At 31.3% G+C, this 27,787-nt stretch overlaps 3 protein-coding genes across 15 annotated transcripts in view; 2 read left to right on the plus strand and 1 right to left on the minus strand.

Moving 5' to 3' along the window:
• The window catches only part of LOC123714798 (pecanex-like protein 1), a 34,091-nt gene extending 27,767 nt beyond the window's left edge, over positions 1 to 6,324 (plus strand). For 2 of the 4 annotated variants that reach the window (XM_045669325.1, XM_045669333.1), the window contains exons 23-26: positions 165 to 224; positions 1,030 to 1,163; positions 1,936 to 2,332; positions 2,918 to 6,324. In XM_045669325.1, the coding sequence (XP_045525281.1) occupies positions 165 to 224; positions 1,030 to 1,163; positions 1,936 to 2,332; positions 2,918 to 3,058 (732 nt within the window). In that variant the 3' untranslated portion in view covers positions 3,059 to 6,324. The remainder of the gene's footprint in view (positions 1 to 164; positions 225 to 1,029; positions 1,164 to 1,935; positions 2,333 to 2,917) is intronic. The other 2 variants (XM_045669343.1, XM_045669352.1) reach the window with 1 other exon arrangement.
• Positions 6,325 to 6,817: 493 nt separating this feature from the next.
• LOC123714049 (thioredoxin, mitochondrial) lies at positions 6,818 to 11,694 on the minus strand. Of its 5 annotated transcripts, none has more exons than XM_045668152.1 (4): positions 11,559 to 11,694; positions 10,179 to 10,316; positions 9,387 to 9,551; positions 6,818 to 9,046 (listed from the first exon to the last, which is right to left on the minus strand). In XM_045668152.1, the coding sequence occupies exons 2-4, from the start codon at positions 10,311 to 10,313 to the stop codon at positions 8,915 to 8,917; spliced, it is 432 nt and encodes a 143-aa protein (XP_045524108.1). In that variant the 5' UTR covers positions 10,314 to 10,316; positions 11,559 to 11,694; the 3' UTR covers positions 6,818 to 8,914. The 5 variants fall into 5 exon arrangements, with proteins under 5 accessions (XP_045524108.1, XP_045524070.1, XP_045524088.1 ...); XM_045668114.1 differs by having other exon boundaries at positions 11,547 to 11,688; XM_045668132.1 differs by having other exon boundaries at positions 11,504 to 11,660.
• A 211-nt stretch (positions 11,695 to 11,905) lies between these two features.
• The window catches only part of LOC123714031 (kinesin light chain), a 41,957-nt gene continuing 26,075 nt past the window's right edge, over positions 11,906 to 27,787 (plus strand). For 4 of the 6 annotated variants that reach the window (XM_045668080.1, XM_045668050.1, XM_045668090.1 and 1 more), the window contains exons 1-2: positions 20,326 to 20,471; positions 23,176 to 23,303. In XM_045668080.1, the coding sequence (XP_045524036.1) occupies positions 23,275 to 23,303 (29 nt within the window). In that variant the 5' untranslated portion in view covers positions 20,326 to 20,471; positions 23,176 to 23,274. Of the gene's footprint in view, positions 11,975 to 20,319; positions 20,472 to 23,175; positions 23,304 to 27,787 lie in introns of those variants that run through there. The other 2 variants (XM_045668061.1, XM_045668070.1) reach the window with 2 other exon arrangements.

Consider the following 27,787-nt stretch of genomic DNA (forward strand, 5'->3'; position numbering starts at 1 on the left):
AGTGGAAGCTAAAGGAGGCCTATGTCCAAGGACAAGCTGTATAATAGAAATTTACCGGCTTGCCTTAATTAGTGTTTATCATATATCTCTTACATGATAAGGATTTTACAGCAAGAAAGGCTTACTATTATTATTATTATAAATCATCGATGGTTTAACTCCAGGGTTCTACGGGATGGGAGTCAGGTTGGCGGGAACAACCACGTCGTGCAGCTAGTGCTAAGGTGAGCATTAAACTAAATTAAATGAAGACTGTATGTTCTTGGTCATACTGTACCGGTTACAATAGTACAGGCTTTTGTATCTCTATAAAATAAATAATTTTTATATTCTATGATCACCGACTTACAGATTATTGTTTATTTAGTAAATTATATTGAAGTAATAAGGGAGCGTTCAAGTATCACGCAATTTTTGAAGGTTTTTGCCCCCCCCCCCCACCCTATAAAACGCTTCGTAACGTTTTCTGTAGTTATAGTAATAGTTTCGTGACCACCCCCAGTGACTCTTTATACCGAAAACTTACCATTATGTGGTGTAAAGTACTGGAAAGTCGAAAATAATATTATCATTAACGTGTAATTCAATCCCCGCCCCGCATCGTAACGTTTTACAAGAGGACCCCCCCCCCCCCCAAAATTCGTAAGGGAATATTGTAAATTTCGCAGTGGATTTGTACAATGAAAAGTTTGGCCATCTTCATATCGCTTTACTCAAATCTATCTATTCTATTCATTCTATTAAATATTTAATCTATTCATTCCGTAGTTTCTTTCTCAATACAGAGCTCTAAATTTGAGAAAACCTTCTATACATAACCATTTCGTGGTCATTCAAATGTTGCCTAGTAATTTTTCACCATTTTTGGTCAACGGCTTATTGTCGATCAATTTTGCAGACGGATTCTATCGACACTACTGTGATTGTATAGTCTATCGACAATACTGTGATTGTATAGTCTATCGACAATACTGTGATTGTATAGTCTATCGACAATACTGTGATTGTATAGTCTATCGTTGTATACAGGTGTCGTCAAACCTAGGCCACAGCGGCGATTCGTCGTTAGAAGACGTACGCACGAGTAGCGGCCTCGACGTCTCGTTGCCGGATTGCAAAATCATCGCGAATAGGAATGCAAGGCAAGACGCACTCTTTAAAAGGTATCATCTAGCTGAAATTCAATACAACTTTAAAAGTAAATAATACCAATTGTAATATATAGAAATGCATTTTGAACTATACAAAGTAATGGCTCGAATATAATAAATAGGATATCCGTTATTTTGTTTACTAAACTTCACCCGCCTAAGGATTTAACTACACGTTCACAAGGCCGGCAACGCACTCGCACTTAACATCAGTAGCCATGTCTGACTGTATATGTTAAAATATAGATATAGACAAAAGTTTTGACAGTTCTTGATTAGAGTTTAACTCTTTGTATTTTGTTTCAGCTGTGTCTAGAGTTTCTAACATTTTTATTTCATATCCATTGCATGTAACTAATATTGGTCACATTGTAAAATATTTATTAGATTTGCGTAATGTTGAAGAAAAAAAGACAGATTTCATAAAATTAACAATGAAACGGACGCAAAAACGTGTCTGCCGAATAATCAAAAACTTGAGGCTATTATTATAACTTTAATTTAAAAAATCAATAGCGCTACCTTTTTAGGTCTGGGCCTCAGATTTCTGTATATGTTTCATGACCATTTGTTAATCGAATAGGCAAGTAGGTGATCAGCCTTCTGTGCCTGACGCACGCCGTCGACTTTTTGGGACTAAGTCAAGCCGGCCAATGTATTTTTCATCAAAAAATAGGGATCTTGCCCGCTTTTAGTTGCTTCAAAATTGTTATAATTGCGGGTACTTAAATTTTGTGTTTAATCGAGGAATTCATTTGTAATATTATTTATTCCATACACATAGGTACTTCATAAACGAGGGTACGTCGAAAGATCTCTCGAAAATAAGCAAAGAAATTCGCCACGAGCGCGAGAGTTACCGCGAACTAACTGGACGTTATATTGAGAAACCCGAATCGATACCGTTAAAGGAGACTCACTTTTCGGAAAAGGATGTTAAAAAAGAGAAGAAAGAGTCGAAAATAAAGACGAAAATCAAAAGGTCGGATTCGTGCAAAAGCGACGTGAAGATAAATATCAGTGTCGGGAGTAAGGTGTTGATCTTGGAACCGTTGGGCGTGTATGACTGCATTAATCTCGGGAGGAGGATAGATGTCCTGTGGCCCTCGGAGTATGAGCGAGAGAGGGGGGGAAGGAATTTCTGGGGCAGTTGGGTCCCGCAGGCTGGAATGGACGGATTGGTATGAAAAAATATTTTTATTACAGGATACTTTCTCAAAGCATTTAAAGGGATTAGATTTCTAAATACAGTCTATAGTGTTGGTTCATTTAGGTTTTACAAAGTGATAAATTGGTCATATAATAACATTTTTTATTAATTTTGTAGTTATTATATTTTATTAATATAAAAACATATATTTTAAACTTTCATTTTGCGTTATTAAAACAGTTATAAAAACGGCTTTTTAAGAATTGGCACACGCTTTTCTTGAAGGACTCTTAAGTCGAATAATAAATTGATACGAAAATCCGTCAGTGGGCAGCTGGTTCCATATAGTGGTGGTGGGAGGTTTGGTGTAATTATACATTTTTAAAAACTTAAAATTTGTATCGGTTTTTGGAATGGACCACCATTTTTAAGTGAATTAATTTTATTTCATGTTTTGTTACAATTCACTTATAATATAAATAAGTAAACGTATGTGCATCAAATAACGAGCTAACAAGCGCACTGACTACGTGCGTGCACGCACACATACGCCCATGCAAAACCATCCAGCCCAGGAGGGCCCAGCCAGTTTGTAATAACTGTTTTCGTTTGACAGGTTGTACACAAATGGACGCCGAATCATCGCGACCCCAAACTGAGGTCACACGTGGATAAAAGTATTTTACTCGTTCAAATTGATGAGAGATTTGTTCCCATCGCGGAGACCTGCGTTCAAGACCTGGGGGATGAGGTCTAGGTTACGGGTGTGTCTAGGTCCTTGTCACCCTCGGAATGCAAGAGAATGTAGTAGTAGGTTTTGACGGTGCTCTTTGTGATTTAAGACATTTCGGATTCGACATTTTAAGATAGTCACATTTGATATGACATCTCAAATTTTGTCCTAGTACACCGGTTACAAATATGTATTACGTCATTAAAATGCAGTTTTATTCAATATTAGCAGTATAGACAAAACTATTCAATGTAATTTCCATACAAAATATTTTTTGTATAATAGTTTGTACGAAAATAGTCGTACGACCAGAATTTTAGCTCAAATATCAATGGCATACAATGTCATAGTATGATTAACTAATGTGTAAGGCTCTGTAGAGATACTAGCTTTCAGTATTGATTTTATTAACGTCTTACTATCAAGAATCGTAATAAAAAATGGTAAATCATAAAATACTTAAATATGCAATCTTATAACTTGGTTTATCTGATGAATCTATTTGATACGAAATGCCTTAAGTAACCGTTAACTCATAGTGACACTGAGTACTGTTAAATCTGAAATTATTAGTAAAATCTAAATATTGCCTTAAAACAGTTGGTTTTTAAAGCGAATGTACATTAATAATGGCTATAATTTTAATAGTATTGGAAGTGTATTATATTCGATATCGTTAAATAAGATGTCTTGAGCAGTAAAGTTATTTAAATGAAAAGTATAAATTATAGGATAATGTTTATCAATATGGTGACGGAAAATATACGAATGCGTGCGTGCGAGTACGCATACGTCTACGCACGTATACGTACCAAGTTTTGAGGATTTACAAATATAATTATAAAAGATTAGGGACGGAGTTATACATCTTAATATATTATAAGTCGGGTTTGTTCGAACACTTTGTAACTCAAAAACGGCTGAAGCGATTTTTTTATGGTTTGTGATATGTTGTATTCGTAAACTAAAACACTGGAAAGACAAAAACAATCCAATACAAAATGTTTATAGGTGTGGCCGATAGGCAGTTTCGGCGAACTTCGTTCGACACGACACTTACGATACCTGGTAATACATAAAATATAATTAAATCCATTTACTTGTGTATCAAGTCATAGACACTTTAAATAGTCTACGAAGGAGGTTAACAATAAGATTTATTTAATAAAAACCTTAATTTAAAAAAAAATTGCTAGTGAGATATCAGCACAAAATAACTTTATTGCTCTCAAGATTGATTGTATATACACGCTTATGTAAATATTGTATATAATGTAAATGTATGTGCTAATTAAGGAAATTTTTTTTATTTAATAAAACGTGGTTCAAATGTTTTTAATGTGAATTGTTAGCGAAATTGTAAGTCAGCCGCACAGCGATGTTTTTACGTCTAATTGAAAAATTAATTTGGATTTTTTTGTTATATCATTATCTATAAATTTAAATGATTTAAAAAAGGTTATTGTGCCGAACTAAAAAAAATATTTACATCAAATGCCGTCATCAGCGTAACGAAACACATTGCATTGCTAAATGTTTTTAAAGAATTAATTTTTTCTCTCTCTATCTTAATGATTCAAATAAATATAGGTCTATGTGTTGTCAACTTTTCTTCGAATATACGGTCAAAAACGTCGTTTTTGCGGTTGACATATACTTAATTGGTATGTATATAATGTGATTATATATGCTAATTGTTCTTGGAACGTTGAGTTTTACGAATTTATAGAAACTATCACAAGTTGCTCGTTTTAAATGTATGCGCGTCTTTGATACGCACAAACGTATGCCATAAGCCGAACGTTTTGGCTTGTGAAGTGACTGACCTCAAGAGAATCTAGTGAAGTGTTTCCCAAGTTTTTTTGTGCCATGTCCCACCTTAGTAAAATTGTTATCCCCCTCATTCAGCAAACCTACATTATTTTTAATTAAAAAAATGGTTCAATTAAAGAAACAAATGATATATATCATACTTTTTCTTTTTACGAAGAAATTACTAGGCCGTTAACAATTAACGATACACGAAAAACATGTAATGATAAACTTAAATTCTAATTCCAAATAAATAAAATCAAATTGCCCCCCCAAAAAAAGACTTAAAGTAACTGTGGTCCAACTGAAAGAGGGATTGCATGGATGGACCATAAATCTTAAGTACAAACAAAACATGACGTGTTCCGTCTTATCAAACATTCTTAAACCCTTGCATGAATGATACATAAATGTTTAGTCTTCGAAAATACTTAGTTGTCGTTGATCATACAATAAAAAACGCGAAAGTGCTACATAAATATTTTGTTCTGAAACTTATCTTCAATTAAATTTCTTAATTGAATACTATTTTGATACCAACGAATTCAAGAGACAGTTAAGCCAGTTGTTAGCCAGCAGTTGAGCTTTAAATTATTTATTTTCAAATCACATAGCCTTACCGAATAATGTTTACTTATCCCGCTGCCACTTCACAAAGCCGATGCGTATCATTAATATATTACAAATGTAAATTCATTAAAAATTTAAATCGCAAATAATGCATATCATGTTAAATCCTTTAACAAAGTAGCGAATTACTTGATATTTTCGTTAATTAAGTTGTTACCATAAAACTTAGCCGACTTTGCTTTTCGTTTTTACTAAAGGTTTTAGATTATTACAATTTTTTAAAGAAATCCTAACTAAATCATGACCTCTTAACTAGTTTTATTGTATTTTCGTACATAGACTACATTTGAAATCTCTTAGAAAACACAATCCGTCCACAAAGAAGTGTTTTCTGATTTTGTTCAAGCCCTTAGCACGAACGATACATAAATTGCGATAGTAACATCATGTATGGAAAATGTGAGCGCTCTACTGCATTATAAATCTTAATGTTCGTCTTATTTCGTACTACATCGTATAGTATATGTGACGATAACTGTCAGAAAGTTTGTGCTAAGGGTACGCACGTGTTCGTATACGTAGTTACGTGTAAGTTATGTCGTTCACATATAAACGAACTTTACTTTACAACATTTTTGTCCAACCCTGATGATTGTGTCAGTCTGTTTTATGAGAGAATTCTTATCAATTGCGAATTTAGTTCATTTAAAATTAAGTTTGTACTTATTGGTTTAAAATTTTCGCACATGCTACTGAATCATTGAATGTACTATTTAATTATACTTCAAAATGTTGCCTAAACTTTTACTGGTATGCCAAAATAAACATGAACCACGATATTCGATGTTCGATAAACCACATAACGTGTTATAAAAAATCTGATTATAAAATAAAATTTTAAACCTTAAGGTTTGTTTTAATACAAGGGAAAAGGGGTTGTCCCAATAAGATCTAGTATCTGGTATCATATCCGTCTCAAAACTTCTACGTGACTTGGTTTGGAAGGAAGCCTTTGGAAATTTGTATATCAGCTTTTTTATGCCAGCTGCTTTGAATCCTATAAAAGAAAAAACAAAACAAACTATAAAAACTAAACAAAAACTGATTTTAAAGTGTAACTTAATACTAGATACCCATACCTAGATGCCAGAATACCAGAGATAGCTCAATATGGACATGGGTGTTTTGACCAAAAAGGCGTTCTCTGGAAAGGGGGGGCAAATGTAATGATGATATGCCTGGGGTATGTAAAGTTAAAATCGTTGGGCAATCGAGCTGATTGTTAATCCGGAATACCCCTCAGGAATGTTTTAATCTAAATTAACGATTACTTTGTTGAAATAATGGTAGATCTCAGGCTGAATGTGGGCAGGACAGAATATAAGTTTTAAATTAAACAAATTTCCCAAGAAAATATATTTTATTAAAGATTTAGAAGAAAATTCAATATATGATTAGCGGACGTTTGGGTTCTTGGCCGTTATAGAAAAACTAATTTGCCTACTTAGAAAAAGTAGGTTCACATTATTTATAAACACTAATATAATTAAAACATCTGAATAATTATTCAATAGTTTTGTACAGGAAAACCTACTTAGATTTGAGAATCAGAGCAGCCCAGAAATATTTAGTATGTACGATTTGAGTCACTATTATATTACGAGGCCTGTAAGAACTCTGCCTAATTCATTCAGAACAAACTTCCATTCATGAGGACCAAGAACATTCAGTAGTAAACGTAGGCCTCTATTTCGTATACATATTTGGTTATAGACAGAAAAAATACATATTATAATCGAAATTTGGTTTACCTACAGATATAAAAAGCACGTATTCATAAGACAAAGTCTATATGGACCCAGTAGATATTTAAACCTACACACATGTTGATTATTATTTATTTTACGAAGTCATTACTAGGAAAGGATAAAACTTGAATTGTTGTGATACAATTTTGCTACATAATATAGAATTTCATTAAATTCATTGACTAACAATAGACTATGGAGGCGTTAGTTGAAACATTACAAATATGAAACTCGCGTCTAAAATCTACTTAGAAACAAAAGCTATGCCAAACAGTTTTATTTTTAATTACATTTTCTTTTAATGCGTCTCGTTCTATAGTATTGTTTATCGTGTATTATTATATATTGTATATTATTTCTGGTAGTCGTTTTACTTTTTGAGAACAATAAAGTATACGAAAATACTTTATTTCGCATGATTCCTTAGTCGTAAATATTTTTTCGTTACACGTAATTTTTCGTATGGCGCTGAATCGATGTTGCCAGTCGCCACTACTCGTTATATACTTTGATTAATATCTATTTATTCTTGTGTATTATAACAATTGTACTTTAATTGTAAAAATAAGGTGGCAACTCTAGTATTATATACATCAGAATTTCAATCACTACTCCTAAGAAATGACGTTCAAAAATTATTTGCCTAATGTCTGCGTTGGACCTAATTACTAAGATCGTAAATAAGCTCAGGAACTTGGACTAATACCAATACTAAGTCAAAAATTCACAACATTCAATAACTAATCTACGTATACTTTATATTTAGGTTTTGAGATTTGAACTATTTGAGTGACTAGTCAATGTTAAATGTTAGGGGTCATCCAATAATGGGGGTGTCATGAAATATTTCGTGTTTTATATTTATTATCATTTGATAAGATTTATAAACACAAAAATTATATATAATAAAACTTTCAACGACAACATAGCGGATTTATACGAAAATTTGTCACATAATGCGACTTCCGTTAAGTATTAAAAACATAATATCAACTAAATATCCATTTACATCCTTAATAGATTGATAGTGTACATAAATTTCTTCTCTTAGAAACAGTCGCGCTAAATGTTCATCCAAATGTCAAAAACGATTTTGACAGGGAAGTGGTTAGTGAACAACCCCTTTACAATGTTTATTTTTTAATTGAAATATGTTTACATAATAAACTTGTCTATTTCTACTAGAGCTATTTTTACATCAGGGAAACTGACATATGACAAATACGTCAAATGTCAATTATAATAAACGTTATTGTGTCACATTGTATACTTCAAAGACGGTATAGTACTTGTAAAATTCAATTTTAATATTAAAAAAACACTTAATCTGTATTCAAATTTACATTTTGTTCTAACATTTTCAATTGTTAGATGTCAAAGATTAAAAAAAATATTAAACAGTCGTCCCTAAATAATGATTGTTACTAAATTATAAATAAAACATGGTTTTAAAACTAATTAAGTTAATAAATTTTCTACGATTTATGTAAATAAAATTTTAAATATATTTGTGTACAACTTACGTATTTACGATTCGAGGATTGCCATTTAAAAATAGTAACAATTATTTAGTTTTCTACCATAGATTTTATTTATTTTTTTTAACTACCCTAGGCAAGCCCTGTCATATATACAATTTATGTATATTTCCCGATATTTATTTGCGTATAATTAACTATTTATATATCCTTTACGCGTCACCCTTTTTCTTTCCGGCCATCCGATCTATGAGATTATTAATCATATCCGTGTCTACTAGGCCAATAAATTTATCTACGACTAGCCCATTTCTTATTGCTATCACGGCGGGTACTGCTTTTACCTGTAACAAAACCGCTTTTTTATCTCACAAAAATACAAGAAACATAGGCAGACAGATTGCATTGTTTCTTTATTGCTAAGAATAGTTGTCATCCAGGCAACCAACCAGCAAGACTATCAATATATAAGTTTATATTAGTGTTATAATATTAATTATTAAGTAGAGGGATAAGATCTAGTTAAGATGTGATTAATATTATAACTGATTAGAGTTGTTTTTTATATATATTATAATAACAAACTTTTCAATTAATCAACTGCGGTCCACAATTGATACAGGCTTTGGCATTTGTTTTAAAGGAAATTGATTAATTGTTTTTTAATATTACATAAATTCACACCTCAAATGTATGTACAAGATCAGCATTTTCCTCAACATCAACAATGGCTAAGTCAAGGTTATTATGCGGTTCAATAAGCTCCTTCAACTTTGGTGTAAGTATTTTACATGGCTCGCACCACTCTGCATGAAAATTTACTATCACCGCCTTGTCATTATTGATTACCTGAAAGGATATTGTTCTTGTTTACACATAAAATACAATTTATTGGACACAATTTAGTTGAACTACTTTAAATGGGATAATTCAATGTTTGTATGTATTTTATTTTCCTTAAAAATTTAATTTTAAACAATTTATCCTTGAGTATAGAACATAAATATTTGTAATTATTTCAAATTAAAAGAAATAGACAAATTTTGATATCTATCTTGCTTTAGTTTCTCAGTGAAATAATGATTAATAAAAACAAACTATACAATAAAAATGTAACGTCATAAATAAAATAATGTACAAGATTTTAAAAATGAATAGTAAAATATGAATCATAATTTAATCAAGTCTATGGCCTTTTCAAATGAAGAAAAAAATATTAAGATCTTTGTACGTCAGCCAGTATCAACCAATTATAAAAGTCAACAACATTTTATCTTTTTATTGCCGTCATAATAATGGTTTATGTCTGGGCAAATTAGACAGAAACACAAATAAATTGAAGAATTTTAAAAACTAATGATTTTTTAAAAGATTTTATTGTATTTTGTTATTTAATGATTTAGTGTTTATAGTTTACTAAAATCGGCCATAACCTTTTCATAAAATATATATTTGAAAAAACTATATTACACATACCTTATTAACAAATTCATCATTATTTTTTACTAATATAGTTTCATTGTGCACTATTGATGTTGATATGTTTTTAACTTTCAAAATAGCCAGCCTCCTTGCTGGGGACTTAAGCCCATGACACAAGGCACTACACATTCTCTGAAATAAAAAATATTTAATATTATATTAAAATGAATAAAAGAAAAAAGTTCAAACACATCAAAAAAGTTGCATTCAATTGTATGAGATTAACATACATGTTGAATTAAAACCACCATTGTTGGGATTTGTATTTAATAAAAAGTTTATAGAACTTCAAAAAGAAACCTTGAGACCAATTGTTTCATGTTTATATAAAATTAAGATCAAATATACATTTAACTATATAAATTTTGTACAAGACCAACTTATAACATACAAAGCAATGTATTATCAATTAAGATAAACTATTTAAAGTGAATTAGTCACTTGTCACTTTTGATTGCAACTAAATTCTTTGTATTAAATACCGATGGTATAAAATAAAAGATATTTTAAATGATTGAATAACATATTATGTACAGAAGCAATAGGAATTATGGATATATGTTAATTGACTCACAAGATAACAAACATCAATTTAAAAATAACGAAATGCTGACATGACATTTTAATTTTACAAACTTACCAGCAAGCAGTTGGTGATACTATGATAAACTATTCATGCCATTTACTGTTTACTAGTAAGATAAAGTTAAGATATAGACTTTCATTATCTTGTGATAACGTGAACAAATACTATATTATATAAATTAATAACTTTTAGAAAAATATGTAAATTACTTCAATAATTTAGTAAGCACAATACAATATAAATTAAAACCTATAAATGTAAGTGACATGAAAGAAATAACAATTAATATGTTTAATTAACAACTAAGTAACTAATGAACTCACCAAAACTGCTAAAACCTAATTAACAGTACCAAACTTTTTGATCATTCGCGTTCTCACAGGCGTAAGACATACATGGATAAAACAGAACACTGATGCACTAATAACGCTAACCAGTAATAATAATAAAATTGCAAGACGAGGAATATAGGATTTGTCGTAAAAATTGCCAGATGATGACTCATTTCCCCTAGGCAATGAAACTAAGGTAAGTGTTACGATAATCGCAATTACTATAGCAATTTTACCAATGTAATGACCCGTTCGTACAGACACCCAGCATAAAAATAAAGATACAAGCCAAGTGATAGAAAGGAAATATACACCCATGCCAAAATAATACATATTCAACGATTGTTAGTACAAAATTATAACAATGACTTAAAGCATGCAACACCAACAATGGTATTTACGGTTTTCGTTGTTAGACATAAACTTCTTCAGAAATAGTTTCACCTTTTTACTCACTATGATTCTACTAGAATTTTTGTAATTAATATTTATAATAAGCAATCAAACATTTGATCAAAATTTTCAGTATGTAATTTCATAGTTCATATTATAAACTAAATTAATTTGTAAAGTGTATCATATTATATTGTCTAACTTTGGTGTTTTGACTTTGAAATATTACTTTAATTGTTTATTGTCAATATAAAGATGACATTTACCTGACACACTCAGATTTTTATGACGTTGATGTTGTAGAACTTCGTTTCGGATGTATTCCACACTTTTTATGTTTCTTAATGTTGGTAGCATTTCATCTGGTTTCATTTTAAATTTGATGTTGACGTTTTGACTAATAACGAAATTTCTGAATGTTTTCAGTACTGACGTAATAGTGAATTGTGGTGCTGTGTTCCTGTCAAATTTATAGAAAGGTAAGTTTATATTTTAGATTAAAATATGCACTTCTACGTTAATTCTCTCCAAATGTCGTATTAATTAATTTAATTTATAAGTTGTTTATAAAAAACAAGCCATTTCATGCCACAATCATATCAGTAACTAGAATTTTGCATCGCCATTTTACGGTCTGCGCCAGTCACCTGAAACGTTTTTGTATAACTTTATGACTTCGAAAAGTTACATTATTTTATAGCAATTTTTATTAAAACTGTTTAAATAACCGTATTTATAGTTTCTTTAACGTTCATTCATGCTGTATGCATTTTCAAATGAGAACATCGATGACTAATCACGTCCTTAGTTCTAAGCTATATACAATAAACGAAAGGCTGTTATATTTTTTATTGGTTTATTTAGTATTTGTTAAGAATTTTTGTGCTAAGCTTTGATTAAGAATTACTAAATTAAGAATCGTTTACTTACATTTTAACACATATCAGATATAGTGTAATCTTTAAAAATTATCATTCCTATCTAGTTGGTTATTATTGAATTCATAATAGATAATGTTGGCCCAAATACATATATATCAGCCTTTCTCAAGAATTTGTAGAATAATTTTAATGCTTAAATAAAATGAATTGTTTTAAAATTCCGAAAAATATCAAATCCTACAATTAGAATACTTCTATAATTGTATTGATTTTAATAAAAAAATATTGTATATTGGGTTTCTATTCATATTCCTATTTTATGCACCTAGTAGTTTTTTTTATTACTTTGGAGTAATATAGAATTTAGTGAATAACCAACAGCCTACTACTTGATTCCTAACTCTTAAAATGTGTTCACCTATGTGAATATAAATAATTTTGATGTTAATGAACTATAGGTTTTATCAGTAAAAACTAATTAGACTAGTAGGTTTAACCTAGAGTAGGAAAACAAATCAATTCAAATAGCAAACTTATTAGTATTTTTTAAAATTATAAATACTTTTTTCCATATAGTCTTCAACTTAGACTTTAGTCATTGTTTATCAATATAAGTCTTTAATAAGTATTGTTAGAACTACTGTGATATTATGCTCTCATAGAATCACAGTTAGCTACTGGCTACTCTTTAGCAGTATTGAAACCTATATGCGCAATCTTTTATCTTTACTATTTTTCTCTCCTTTTTATGATTTAGAAGTAAACACAAAAATTTGAAAGCAAAAGTTATGACAAAAATGTATTGTATTTTTACCAGATTTTTAGCTTTGTTTTTCTCCTACCATACAATAAAATAAAATTGTTTTGAATGAAAGCATGCACAAACTTGTTTGTCGTCCACCCGTCCGAGGTCACGGTCGCGACAGAATGTTACACTTGAATGCCAGTGATCGAAATCGAGAGCCTACAGTAGATTCTGAAGGAAAAAAAAAATACAAATATTTAAGCTTAATAATATAACGTAAGGGGGTGCTTATGTAAGCTAAGAACAATTGATACTCGTGTAACAAAACTGTCCATGTGCATATATAAAATGGATCTTCACTGATAACTGAAACAGAACAAAATCTGTAATTCCCTTATCACAATGACTATAGTCGCGACATAATGTTACGCTTGACTGCCACTGCCGTTCTGCATCTCCGCGCATGAAAATGACGTCTACGATTCCATTGATTCAAAGTTTTTGTAATAGTATATCGTTTTGTTGCATTTTTTCGATAAACAAAATATTACTTAGTAGCCAGACCTCCAGTCAGGGCGGACAGCAGGTGCATTGTGACCTCCATAAATGGCTTTACGTCGTCCAATTAATGTTTATTAATTTATTTAAATTAGCTCATTTAATATTTCGATCCATCACCTTTTCCACTAAATGATACGTGTGTATTGTGTATACCAAAAGAAAAAACGTTCATAATATTAGCCCACTATTAAAATTAAATTAATTATACCGTAAACGATTTATTATGGTGAGATTATACAGCGAAAGATCAGTGTTGTGTGATTTGTTTTATTGGACAATATTTTAGGTTTAACCAATCTATAATAAATCTCATAGTGGTTCAAATTGAATTACAAACTATTACCGTGACCGTCTTAGCAAGAATGATACAATATTATTTATAATATTAGTACATTGTAAAATACATTTTAACAGCAATAAATTATAGATAGTTAAGATAACATCTGCTTTTTCTCGTTGAACGGTTATTCGGTTCCAATTTTGAACAAAAAGCTACGCTTTTATTCTGCCCCTGTATCACGGTCGGTTGATAGTTTATAACATAATTCGTATTTGCTTGTTATTGGCAATTTATCATGTTAACTGAGTGATACCTCCGCCTATGGACACTCTCAGTGTCAGAGGGCTCGCTCGTGCGTTGCCGCCCTTTTAAGAATTGGTACGCTCTTTTCTTGAAGAAACCTGAGCCGAATTGCTAATAATACTAAGTATAGATATCAAGTACTTTTCATATATACTAATGGTGCTAGAACCTTTTAGGTCTGGGCTTCAGATTTCTGTATATTTTCCTTTATCATTTCCAATAGTCAAGTAGGTGTTCAAACTTCTATGCCTGACACACCTTCGATATTTTGAGTCTGAGCTGTCGTTTTCTTGACGATATTTTCCTTCACTGTTAGTTGGAATATTAAATGCGCACATAGAAAGAAAGTCCATCAAATATAAACAAGTTTGTAAACAGACTCACTCAATTTTGTCTAGTTTGTAATCTTTGGTTATAAAGATTTATTACCAAAGATAACAAACTCGTTCTGAACATTTTAATGCATCCTATACATTTGTTATAGGTTTGTTGCATATCTGCTATTCGAGAATACATCCAGTGTCCTTGGAATGTAGAATACAGGGCTGACGAGTTGATGCGACACTTAATTATATATTACACGTCTGATGCCAACTGCGTGGTTTTGTGTAAAAAGTTAGTGAATATATGTTCTTTTCAAAACATTAACATAGCTTTGATGCAAGTATAAAGATATTTGCGCCTCTTCATAATTATTAGTTATTATTATTACAGTCAAGTCACTCCTAATATTCTTGATATTAGTCTTTAATTATGGTATTAAAATAAGTTTTAATTTTAATATTCAAAACTGTGTATCGATTTGAATATTTAAAAATTATGTAAAGATGTTCGGTGTCAATAGATTGTCTATTAAACGAGTTTCTAATTAATGTTAATGAGATTAAATAGATTTCTGATACGTCCTGCTTTGTAATATCCTTCCAGCGTCACAATTACGTATGTCCGTGTTAGCTTTTTGTAAGGCTTTCAAAATATCCGGTCTACATTCTGCTAACATGGTGCCTATGACATGCCTATGATATCCCGTTAAAATTCATACGGAAATGTTTAGTCCGTTAATATAAAAGATAACTTTGTTTCTCCACTGGCGTAACTCTAAGACTAAGTGAGTCTTGGTCTCCGAGACCTTCGATGATCTTTCGCTGCTGACAATCGGCCTCTTCGAGCTCGCAGAAGTCCGTTTCCACGGCGGAAAGATTCCAGCAAAATGCTCTACAACTGAGAGTTGGCTTTGGTTTCCCCCGAGATTTTGGGTTTGGGTACCGTCTCTAATATAGGCTTTATTTTATGCCAGTTAAGGCCCCCAGAGCAAGGATTTGCTTTGATCTTTTAAGATAAGTAGGCGAATGTAAATATGCTAGTAATAATAATTTATTTATTAAAAATTTATAAATTACATATAAACGGGACATTTATTATTTGAAATTTACTCACAACTCTCTAAAATCTGTTGTTTGTGAATCCTAATCATAATTCATCTTTATAATTACAAAACCACGGGATAGAAAGTGGTCACGATTCAAGATACAATTTGTGAAATAATTGAGTAAAAGTACAGGTGCCGATAAATCTAACTTTTGAAATGCTTTTTGGAAGATACTTTCAACATGACTTAAAAGCTTTCGTTTTATTTCGTATAGCTAAACTTCTTAATAAAAGTTTTTAAAAATTAAATCGTGGAAATGAAATGCGTGGAACCTTAAAAACTACTGACCCGAATTCAATGAAACTCTGTGTGAGACAAATTTGAGAAAATGTGCAAAATATTTTGTACAAAACCTAGCGCATTGCAAAGCCGACCGTACAACAAATTACGACTGGTAGAAGTTACGTCGGATATAAAAAACGAACGGTACAAGTAATATAATGTTTGTTGCTTGAATTTGCCTCGTATTGTATAAAAGTTTTGCGGAAACCACAGATGTCCTGTCTTAACTATGAATATTAATTTCGAATTAGTATAATTAACTAAAAAAATATTTCAAACTTACCAAAACCCCATATTTCATTGAATTTTTAATATTAGGCGTGATAGCTCTAAACTAGCTCGGTGATGTGCACTAAGAAATTCATTTTTTGTTAGAAATCATAAATTATTTATTTTATCAATATAATAATTCCGAACGTAGCATTTGTTTTAAACGATAGGTTTTCTTACATCCTCTTTCACGATATTTGCGCAGTCAAACGTTAAATGAAAAAAAAATCTTGTCAGTCTTGTCAATTAGGTACTTAATTAATATGGTAGTATTCTTAAATGTTCCTTACATAAGAACCTTCTCCTGACAATAACAAATACAACACAGAAAGAATTAGCCAAATCGGTTCAGCCGTTCACGCGTAATGCTGTGACCAAGGGAAATAGAGATTCATTTTTATATATATATGGATTAGAACAAACATTTTATCATTTGCATGAACGGTTAGATAGTAAACAATCAATAGTTATATTGTGGTTACTTATGGGGCTAACATAGTTTTGTAGTTGCGAAATAACACAAGATAATTTATATTGTATACCAATGTATTGGTATGATAAAAATTACAGACTTCATTGCACGAAAGTTTAGATTACTTTCAAACTTATATCTATTCGAAAGCTTTAACAAATATGCATCGTCTTCGTTCGTCATCTATTGTCTGAATAATCCAATCTACGAAAGTCACTTTCCCCTATCTTGAAGGCATGATTTTTTTATTGGGTTGTATTCATAAATTGCATAGGAACGAAATATATACTCTGTAAATGTTACGTAATCAATGTTGAGTCTATATTCAAAGTATATCATTTTTAGATAAGAAAAATTTGATTTCAATCATGTTATCTAATGTATTTTCTGGAAATATTCACTGTTTTTTTTTATTATCAATCTATAGCTAATATATATTTTCACATAGCATTTTTTTAATTGAATACCTTTACAACGCGATTTCCTATAAACTGGCCCAGGTCTACCGCGTATATAAAAAATGCTTTTACCGTGTATTATATTATTTACTTATCGCTAACAACGACTACTGTATTCGAATCCTCTGGTTATATACCTATAATTTTTCATTAGGATTGCGCAGAAACACTGCGTGGTGTGTTGACACATTGAAGGTGTGCGAGGTGCGGTGTCTCGAGGGTCCTTGTCGTATTGCGGTCAAACTTATGTCTTGACTGTAGATTCGTTACCGTATCCTGTAACGGTCTTCTTCATAAATGAAAGTTGCTTTAATTAGCGAGCCTTTTCGCAGTTAGAATAATTTATGAATTCGTCAATGAACGCCGTGTGGAATTCACGTACTTATTAATGAACGGATTCGTTATGCATTCCTATTTACAGTTAACTAGTTTATTATTTCTTTAATGCGGTATGTGCTCTTAATATTTGGGTTTTCTAATATCATTGGCTTTAGATCTCTTTGTGGGTTTTAGCCTCCTCAGGTATTTTTCACCATCACAATCTATTTCGTGCTTGTCCAACTTTGAACACCTTTTGTTTCGAGGTCCTTAACAACTCCATACCACCAACGCAGCTACCGAGTTTTCTCTTGCTACCAGGTTGTGAGATCAGTACGGACCTTGGTTCTGTCGTACGATCGGTTTATAATCTTAAGTCTTACCATATGATACAGACATAAATGAAAATTTGGGAGAACTATAAACAAATATAAACACATACTTAAGCGTATGCCAAATCCAATATGTTTTTTGATATTGGATCTGTATCTGATTGTCATCGTATGAGTATTGATAAATTGTTTAGTTAAAATATATATTCTAAGCATAATATACTTTTAAACCCGAAAACTACAAGATTATAATTGTAACAAGTTTTTTGTGGCTCCAAAATGCGTTATTTATTTGATGGCAATGTACTAATTATTATAACATTAACTACAGTTTCTCAAGACGTGCTGGCGTCTATCGTATTGATTGACCTTGTCTTACGTAAATCTGGCAAGTTTGTTTTAAACTGTCGGAAGGTTATACCACGGTGAGGTTATAAACTCTTAAATATAATTATATTGGGTGATTACTCTAAAAGTCATTTCGTTTAATACAACAAATTTACGAGTAGATTTTGGGATAATATTCTGCGTCACTAAATTTTTTTTTTAAGTTCTCGCTTATGTCTTAATATGTCTTTAGTTGAAATTAAGTATTATAATTATTTCAAAGTCAATGTCAAAAATCATTTATTCATATAGGTAACACAATGTACACTTATGAACGTCAATAAAAAATAAATATACATTAAATGCTTCTAATTTTTCATTTACTGCTAGTTCTTAAATTAAGGGCGTAGAATGGAAGAGAAGAACTGGCAATAAACTCTCCGCCACTGTTTTTTAATCGCCAGTTTCCTTCTGTATTACACAACGTTTCTAAGGAGCTGCAACCATAGCACCATGTTCCACTTTTTCATTAAACAGACTTATTTAACAAAATTTATCTGTGTTAGGTTTCTTAATATTAACGTTACAAACTGTGACTTACAACAAAACGTATTAAATAAAAAAATGACATTTAATACGATATTTTTACTATTAGAAAAACACAATGTACCGTTTGAACAAAAAGCTATTATTTTACTATCGGTGAATAATTAAATTACTGGCTATTGAGCATTACGACTCTATATATAATCGTAAAACTAAGCAATTAGACTACAGTTATTTTCTAATTCTTGACGACACTTTGTCATAGCCATGGAAATACAATTTTGTAACATATAGAATTATTGGAGTTTATTGGAGTTTACTCCTTAAGAAACGATTTGAGTTATAAGGCTCGGTACGGAAATTTTATGAGGAGTAAAATCAATTGTAACACGAAAAGTTGTGGCGTTACGTAGAAAGAGACAAACATATATATCTGTAGGATTGAACTCATTCTCTCTCTAAAATTGGATTTGTATCAATTGAACACAATTATTATTGTTATTATTATTATTTATATTGTTTTGTAACATACTTTATGTAATACGCTTTATTGAAGTAATATAAATAATCCGAATAATTACAGATATATGTTTGTTTCTCTTATCATTTTAGCAGATGCGTTCATTTACCCTTTTTTTCTATTCGATATATTTCATAATTATCGTTCGTAAGGAGTAAACTCCAATCGTGCGTCGTAGCTGACACACACACACATTTTTTTTCTTATGTTTATTTGTTCACACGCCTGTATGACTGACCATGTCTTATTTTATTTAAATGTATAGTACGTCATTTATTTCAAAAGAAAAACAAGACATTCTTCGCTATTGAGTTTATCTGTGACTGATAATTCATTGATTAAAATTATTTAGTTAATAAAACGATGCCTCTATTGAATATTTTTAGTACCGTATTAAAGAGTCTGGAGTGTTATTATAAACTCTAGTTTGCTCTATGAATTCGAGCATGATTCACGCATTTTATGCGTTTGTGTTGCAGAATGCGCATGTGTGCGAGTGAGGGTGGCCACCCCATTACCCCATTTCGTGTAGTGATGTGCCGATTTATATTCGATAGTTAAATGTAATTTCTCAAAATGAACCATTACGTTTGACACGCGGGAGTCATACTTAGCTAAATCTCAACTATGAATCTGACTGGTTTTAAATACAATATTTGTGTTTGCAACAATATTATTTATTTGTTTATATACAACAATAAATATATAGCTAAAGCTACAGAATACATAATACACCTGTATATACAAAAAGGAACTTATGGGAGATGAACGATCTAATGTTAGGAATTAATTTTTTCTTTATGTGCTTTAAGTATTTATATTCTAGCTATGTATTGAGATGCGTTTCAAACTGTTCAAACTGATGTACACATCAAACACTTGTACAAATATATGCGTTGGTCTCAAAATTGAAAGTACAACTGAAATAGCGTCCGTCAGAAAAAAATATTTAATATTATTGCCATAAAGTGATTAGAATGTAAAATGTTAAAGCGTAATATATGACCTAATTCAATAACCGATAATATTTGTATCTGCATCGATACCGCACCGCCCGCTCTATCTTCTAGCTCAGTGGCTCTTTCAGTTCAGTACGCATCCAGCAATCGTCGTGGCTGGACGTCTATCGCCACTCCTTTTTTACCGGCATTGCCTGAATTACGCGTCCATTTTCACCGTCCTGCTTTTTGTACTGGAATTAGCCTTTGTTTCGCATAATTCGGACTGGACTCTCGGTAACTACATAGCGATTGTATGTAGAGTTGTTTAGTGTTTTTCGACCATATTGTGTATCGTTTCTTTGTTTAATAATGATTGCGTGTTTTAATACGGTTTTTATTGATTATTTTTTATATTACCGCATTGTGTCGACATGCATGTTTTCATTTATCAAAAATCTTGCCTTCGTGCTATTGTGGTCTTCGGAGCAATTTCTAGTTCAATTAAAATTCCTTTCTAGTGCAACGCTTCGTTTGGCAATATAGAATCGTCTTTAGAGCATTCGTCTATAGATTTTCTTTAATGTCTAGACATGTTTTTACCGTAAGTTATTTTAATCACAATTTCTCCAGATTGTAATTTCGCTATTATTTATCATGAAAAATACAGACAACGTTCTTCAAACGGATATGCGTTATTCCTATTCATTTACTTCGTGCTACGGACAATTAAATTGTTTTTAAATTGTACTGTACTACAATTATTTTAACACGTAAGGCTTATTCTGTTTCAAATATAAAGTTCTAGTAGCTGCTGACACAATTAGATTTTTTTTTCATTAGCGACCATAAAATTTTTGAATCTATAAGAATCTAAAATCGTAACTAATAGGTGAAGGTCATTTTAACATATTTATATGTTTGCCAAAACAACGTATCTCTGTTATTTAGTTAACATACTATATTCCTTGTTCAATATTGAAATGTCAGATTCATTGTATTCGTGTTAACCTTGAGGAGTGTAAATTGATTTTTTCTGTTAGTATACAACAGTTATAAGACAGTGTAGGGAAAAATGACATTGTATGTGAGTCGTAAAGTGATATTTCTATTATCACTGTCATCTAGTTATGTATAAATAGTAATTTAACTTGCAAATACTAAAATACTCCCGCGACGAAAGACCGTGTCGCTTGACGAATTAATTCAAAGTTTTATTTGGAACTATTATGTATGTTATTTTAAATAAGTATTATCCATATAAATTATATATTTTTTGTGGAATTTTCTGTAAACCGTTAAATTTTAAGGTGGTCATTAAATATTTCTTATCAATACCTGTCTAATAGCAGCAAGACACGCTACAATTAAGTTTAGCTCTAGATAAAATTAACTTTGTTAATTCAATAGAATATCTTATAGTTTTCAAACTAATGTTAAAAATACATGTTTGCGACATTTTAGTTTAAAGTTTTTCAACTGTCATTAAAAATCTATTTGTCATGGCCTACGTCTGCTGGCGTTATTGGCTGTTGGGTTTATTCGTTTTGCTTGATTTATCGCAAATGACTTTTCTATTTTGTAATCGATTATCATCACCAATATTACCGCATCGATCATCGTTTGATCATAAATAACTGTATTTAATTCCCCTACCTCAGAGGTCTTACATAATGTTTTGGATGTTTCTTTTTTATTGTGACTTCACAATTTGAATACACTGTGTGTATCGCAAAAATAGATGATGAGCAAGTTCGAATAGAAATGGCTATTTTTATTCGGATCGTTCTGCGTTGCTGCCTCCTCACTAATTACTGCATTTCTCAAATGACTACTTTCAATACTTTCTTTGTCTATTTAGGAAGCTCACTTGTCGTTTTGGTTCAGACATCATCGTGTTGGTTGTATTTATTGTTCACATTCCTTTGTTTAAACATGTATTATGTATTTATTGATTAATATATCAAATTTTCAATACGTTTTGCATTGCAAAATTCATCACTCAAACATTGTATGTACAATGTTTTTTTTATTGAGACTTAACTAATTTTGTTAGCATCAACCTGAAATATTTCCGAACCAATTCGACTTCCCTCGACGACGTTTCCTCATAAAAAGAGATTTCCAATTCTTTAAAAGCTGGCAATGTACTCGCGAGCCTTCTGACGGAGGCCTTTATACACTCCAGCCAGGTGAGCCTCCTGCCCGTTTTCCACCTGTTCTATAAAAAAATAATTATAAAAGTACTTAATTACGGCTATTTGAACTTTTATTTACTGTTATGCAGTTATTTGGAGTTTGAATTTCTAATTTAACAATGAACTCCGTCTGACGGTATAAAACAATTGTTAGAATTGTATTTGTTTGTTTTTTCTTCATACAATCAACAAATATAAGAGCAAAAACAAACAAACGTAGTCCAAAGGGATCAACGACACTGCGTAGGAGTGGATCTATTTTAAATTGGTTCCTCTCTCGTTCACTCCTATGACATAATCTAACTATCTCTGTCTCGAGTTAGGCAATTATTGGCAAGGATAACGTGTGCCAAATTACACGTGGATGTGGATCAATAGTTTGTTATTATTGACTCTTACTTTTGTTGAGATTTGTCTGTTTCATTGTCTTAAGTCTAAGCGGAAGCGCATTCTTCTCTTTAGAAATGTCTTGTTAATTAGATTGTCTTTATTTATTGTTGTGATTGTATGAGGTGTTAAAATTTACGTGCGTAATATGTTTTACAGCTGAGCGTGTGCACATAGATTGTGTCATTTGTATTAGCAAATGGATTAAATTCGCTTGAATTTCATTTGTTTATTAGGGTTACATAGGCTCAAGGAGTTTTTATGGCTATTTGAGCTGGGTTTTTAACTTTATAGGTAGGACGTGACCTATTGGTATTTTCATTATTTCAGTACCCTCTTCAAAGCAAGGGATCCAGACGTCAATTTTGTTGTACATAAATTCTACGTTTGTTTGGTCATTTATTGTATTGCTAAGTTTTTCTTTGTTTTTCAGTAAATAGACATATTTTTCTATGGAATTTATTAGTGTAAGTGTATAGTGTAATAGTGTTAGTGCTGTGGAATGGATTATATTATCTAGGACAGCTGTATAATGTCGAAGACTTTAAACGCGTATAGAATGTAAGTATTATTAGTGCTTTGTAGATAGTTTTATTGAGTGATTGAAAATAAATTTACGAGTGTCTTGTTGTCTTTAGAAGACATTATCCGAGGAAATGTTACGCTCAATAAACACTAAGTAAGCCATATTACACTGTTTTAGTAACAACACTTTATTTACATCACAATAACACAAAACAGGAGAAAAGTAACATGTACACTTACAGCTAGCAGTTTCTTCCTCTCTGTTTTCATCGTATAGGTAATGCAATATGATAATAAGTATTAATTTTAATAATTTAAGTATTTTTTAAAGTAATAATAATAAATATTTACAATCTCGACAAATGTTACTTCTTTCAGTGCCCTTTACGGGGCCTTGTCCACGGCTTTCTGTATCTTCTATCCATCTTTTTCTCGCTCTCTTCTTTCCCTTATTCCTTATTTAAAATTAGTTCTTAACTTTTTAGTTAGTTAGTGATCAATTATACTTTTTAAACAAAAGTTTACTCTTCATATAGTTTATGGTTATAATCATGGGTCAATCTGTTCGGTTTAAAGAAGATTTCTGCTATTAGTGAGAGGATGTTGGTTCGGTGTAGAAATTTTTAATGATCATTATTGCTCCCCCTTTGTCCAGTCTAGACACATCGATTTGGTACCTGACAAAGCAAATTTTAGAAATTCATATTTATATAGAGACATTCTATTACTAAATAATTTCAATTACCGGAGACGAGGTTTCGATACCAGGTGGAACAATAATAGTTTTAACTTAGACCGCATATTTAAGTAAAAAAGTGGTGTTCCTCCCCAGCTGAGAACTGGTACTAATGATTCACTATCTATTGGTAAACGTATGAAACCCAGTTATTAAATCATTTAATTAAGTACATTACATAACGTTTAAAATATAATGAATGCTGAAACGTTCCAGTATGGTATACATAAAAAACTTACAAGCTGCGATGTTTTTCTGTGTCTAAATAGCTTTTTCGTCCTAAACGTTAATAATTCTAGCCATTCATTCCCAATAGCTTTTTTTTGTAAGTCTAGACATATCGATTTGTTGTAACTGATTGTTTTCTTTGTTGAACCTACTGGATGTGTTCAGTTGAATAAACTGCAATGTATATTTTTACATTAGAAACTTAATATATCAACGACAGACACATCGCCGTCCTAATTTTAGTCTACTATGCTCAATTCATATGTTTAATGGTTCTTTGAATTGGGTAAACACGCTAATATTACGAATTTAAGACGGTAATTTATTAAATAATTCCACAGTCAAAATTATATGTACCTACGTAGAAAAGATTCATATTGTTATTGATTTGCGAGTGTATTGAAGATCATATAGAAAGCAGAGTCCGCCAATATCATATAATTCAATCAAAAGGCTAGTTGGTGTTTGTCCACAATGGAAACCCTCGCCTTTGTTGACTTGGTTCATTGTGGCTATGAAATTGTATCTAGTATGAATAATGCCGGGCAACATATGGGGCGGGTACAGCGAGAAAAACGAACATATATCGGAATATATATCGATATCTGTAGTATGTTGCTAATAGAACATAAATAAACACTTAGGAAATCTGTTAGATAGTAACTTCGTCGGTAACCCCAGAGCTGATGCTTACCTCGCTCTAATAAGTATGGCATCACAGCGAGGAAATGCTGCCAGCGTTAAAGTTACACTGCCAAAGGAAACAATTTTTTTTTAATTTAATGATTATTATCATGTAGGTTAAGAAAATTGTGAACATAAACTACATTTTGTTACAAGTAAATAATTATCATTCGAAATGACGTATCGTGTTTCCTATTCCAATGACAAAGTAATAAAGTTAGATGAAAACAAAATCCGTAACGCTTTCTGTATTACTAACAATAAAGCCGTTATTTACATATCCTTAATAACTATTTCAAATGTTATTAGTATTAACTTATAGCTAGTTAGTCGGCAGTGAATCCCTCTTGGGTTAAGGCCTGCTCCAGCCCTTTCCAGATGTCTTATCCTATTATTTCTATCAACTCTTCTTTTTTGCCTACTCACTCATATTTTCCCGGAATGGTAGGGATCAAACCTTCCATTGCCTTGTCTTAAATGTCCATCTCTTGTCTAGGTGTCGTGTTACATGACCAGCTTGTTGTCATTTTAGTTTCAAAGCGACCGATATATACTTTTGACTATGTGTATTATTATTATTTTATCTCTTAATACAGTTAAAGGTTTGATACTTTACAAATGAAATATAATTTATTGTTGTAAGTACCTATCATGATTAAAACACGCTTTGTTTTCTGTAATTCTCATCATTTTTCATATTCATAGAGCAACCAAACCTTCTAGCAATGTGAGTGTCTATGGGCGGCGGTATCTCTTAACATCAGGTGATCATCCTGCTCGTTTGCCTCAGATTAATAAATGTTATGAAACAGGACCGTGTTGTTACTGACATGTCTTAAATATGTTAGACAAAAAGCACTACAAATCTTATAATACTAGGCTTTTGCATGACGAAGGTGAATTTCCATAAAAACTTAAATCTATGTAGAACGATAGAGGGTAATCTATATCTTACACCAAGGTCAAAACAATCGTAAATTTAATTAAGAGTGATTCAGAGGTTTAGGCGTGAAAGCGTTACTCTTGCATTTATAATATTAAGTTTTAACCTACATTTGTAAATTTGCACAGACTACAAATGAGTTGTATTTAACAATCTCTTTGCATTAGCATTTAACTTTAGCTAAAGACTTTTATAGATAATATGCAATAGCTTTATCTTTATAGTATAGACAATATTAATATTTTAAGGCTGATAAGTAACGCTTTAACTAACGTTTGACAAAAAAAAAAAATAATTGAAATAATTATTTACATAATTTAAAGTTTATAATACATAGATTCAATCCGGTTAAAGGTGTTTTCTTTCAATGTGTAAAAGCGTATTTCGCGACGCCTGCCATTCGCGAACTAGTAGAATTAATTAAATGTATATTGTTTTTATTTTTGGAAAAAAAAATGTGGTATAAAAAGTCCCTGGACAATATGGCAGGGGAGTAGAGGGTTTATCTATTAAAAAAAAAAATGTGTAAAAGCTATGTTAACAAAAGACAAAAAAATAATTATTAAGTGAATTTCTGGTATCACTTATCTGCTTAGCCTACTCTACTTTTTATTCTAGATATTATTACTATCTATACAATCTATGGCACACGATACATAGAGGAACATAGGTTTCTCGCCAGTATCCATTTGGAATTCTTAATACAATTTGCTCTGGATAATTATACGTTAGGAGACCCACCGGGGGGTTGGGGGGGGGGTGGTAACCATGGTAACGGTATTTTATGCTCCTCGCGTACTGCCAGTGGAGGCTATAAAACTTGCTCCGTGGTATGGGTAAGGTTGTGTAAGGAAATCGGATCTTGGCGAGAATTTTTAAACTTGGAATGTCGATTTTTTATACGATTGGGGTGGAGTTACTGGGTACGTACTTGCTTACGTAACTTTAAAAACCTTTAGAAGCGGTAATATGTATCGACTCGAATCATTTATTTGTATTGTTTAAGTTTATGTATAACGTTATGTGCAAGTGTTTTTGTATTGCGAACGAATGCGATACATTTTGTGTACCTCCTGATTTGTTCTTGTTAATTGTATCTCTATTATTTGACAATTACTTAAAATAGAATCTGAAAATCGGGAAACTTAAGTGGGAGTCGATGCCCTTATTGTTTATATATTTCTTATTATATACACCTATGTATATACAATAAAAAAATAAGTTTGTATAGAATAGTCTATACAAAAAGATACAATCGAGTCTCGTATGGACCCACTGTAGTGGGTGCGTTGCCGGCCTTCTACCATTGTGGCTACTAAGTGAAACTTAGTATATAAACTAATATTAATTACTATGAAAAAACATTTTAAGTTATATACATATTTGGACTCATTGAACCGAATACATAGTGGGTAGAAACCTCGCGGGGTGTTTTGAAAACGTGCCTAATGAACTATGAAACACGGCAAACGGCAATTATGTCTAACGAGCAACCGTCTCTTTCTTTTCAAAGGTAGTGAAAAGGGATGGAATTTTTTTTTTCGTTGTCTGAAGTCTGTGAGGAACTATTTTGGTATAATATTAAGTTAATAAATATTTAATTGAACATATTGACATTCAGCTAAAGATAATATATGTCGTTGTAAAATAACATGATACTGCAAACATACATTAATATAACAAAAATTAATAACTAACCTTAAAATGTAATTTTATGTTAAGAGGCACACTAACGAAACACACAACAACACGATACATGCGTGTGCACAACATTTAAAGGGAAACATTACAATGACAAAGAGACAATGACCTAGACATTAAAGTAAAAGACACACAGTACCAAAAAGAATACAAATGTGCAATTTAACATTTTAAAATATTTCTACTATGCAATTGTCACCACTGGTCACGGATCCCTTTAGGCAAGGT

Source organism: Pieris brassicae, chromosome 1, assembly GCF_905147105.1.
Source record: "Pieris brassicae chromosome 1, ilPieBrab1.1, whole genome shotgun sequence".
In the NCBI taxonomy this organism is placed as follows: Eukaryota; Metazoa; Arthropoda; class Insecta; order Lepidoptera; family Pieridae; genus Pieris; species Pieris brassicae.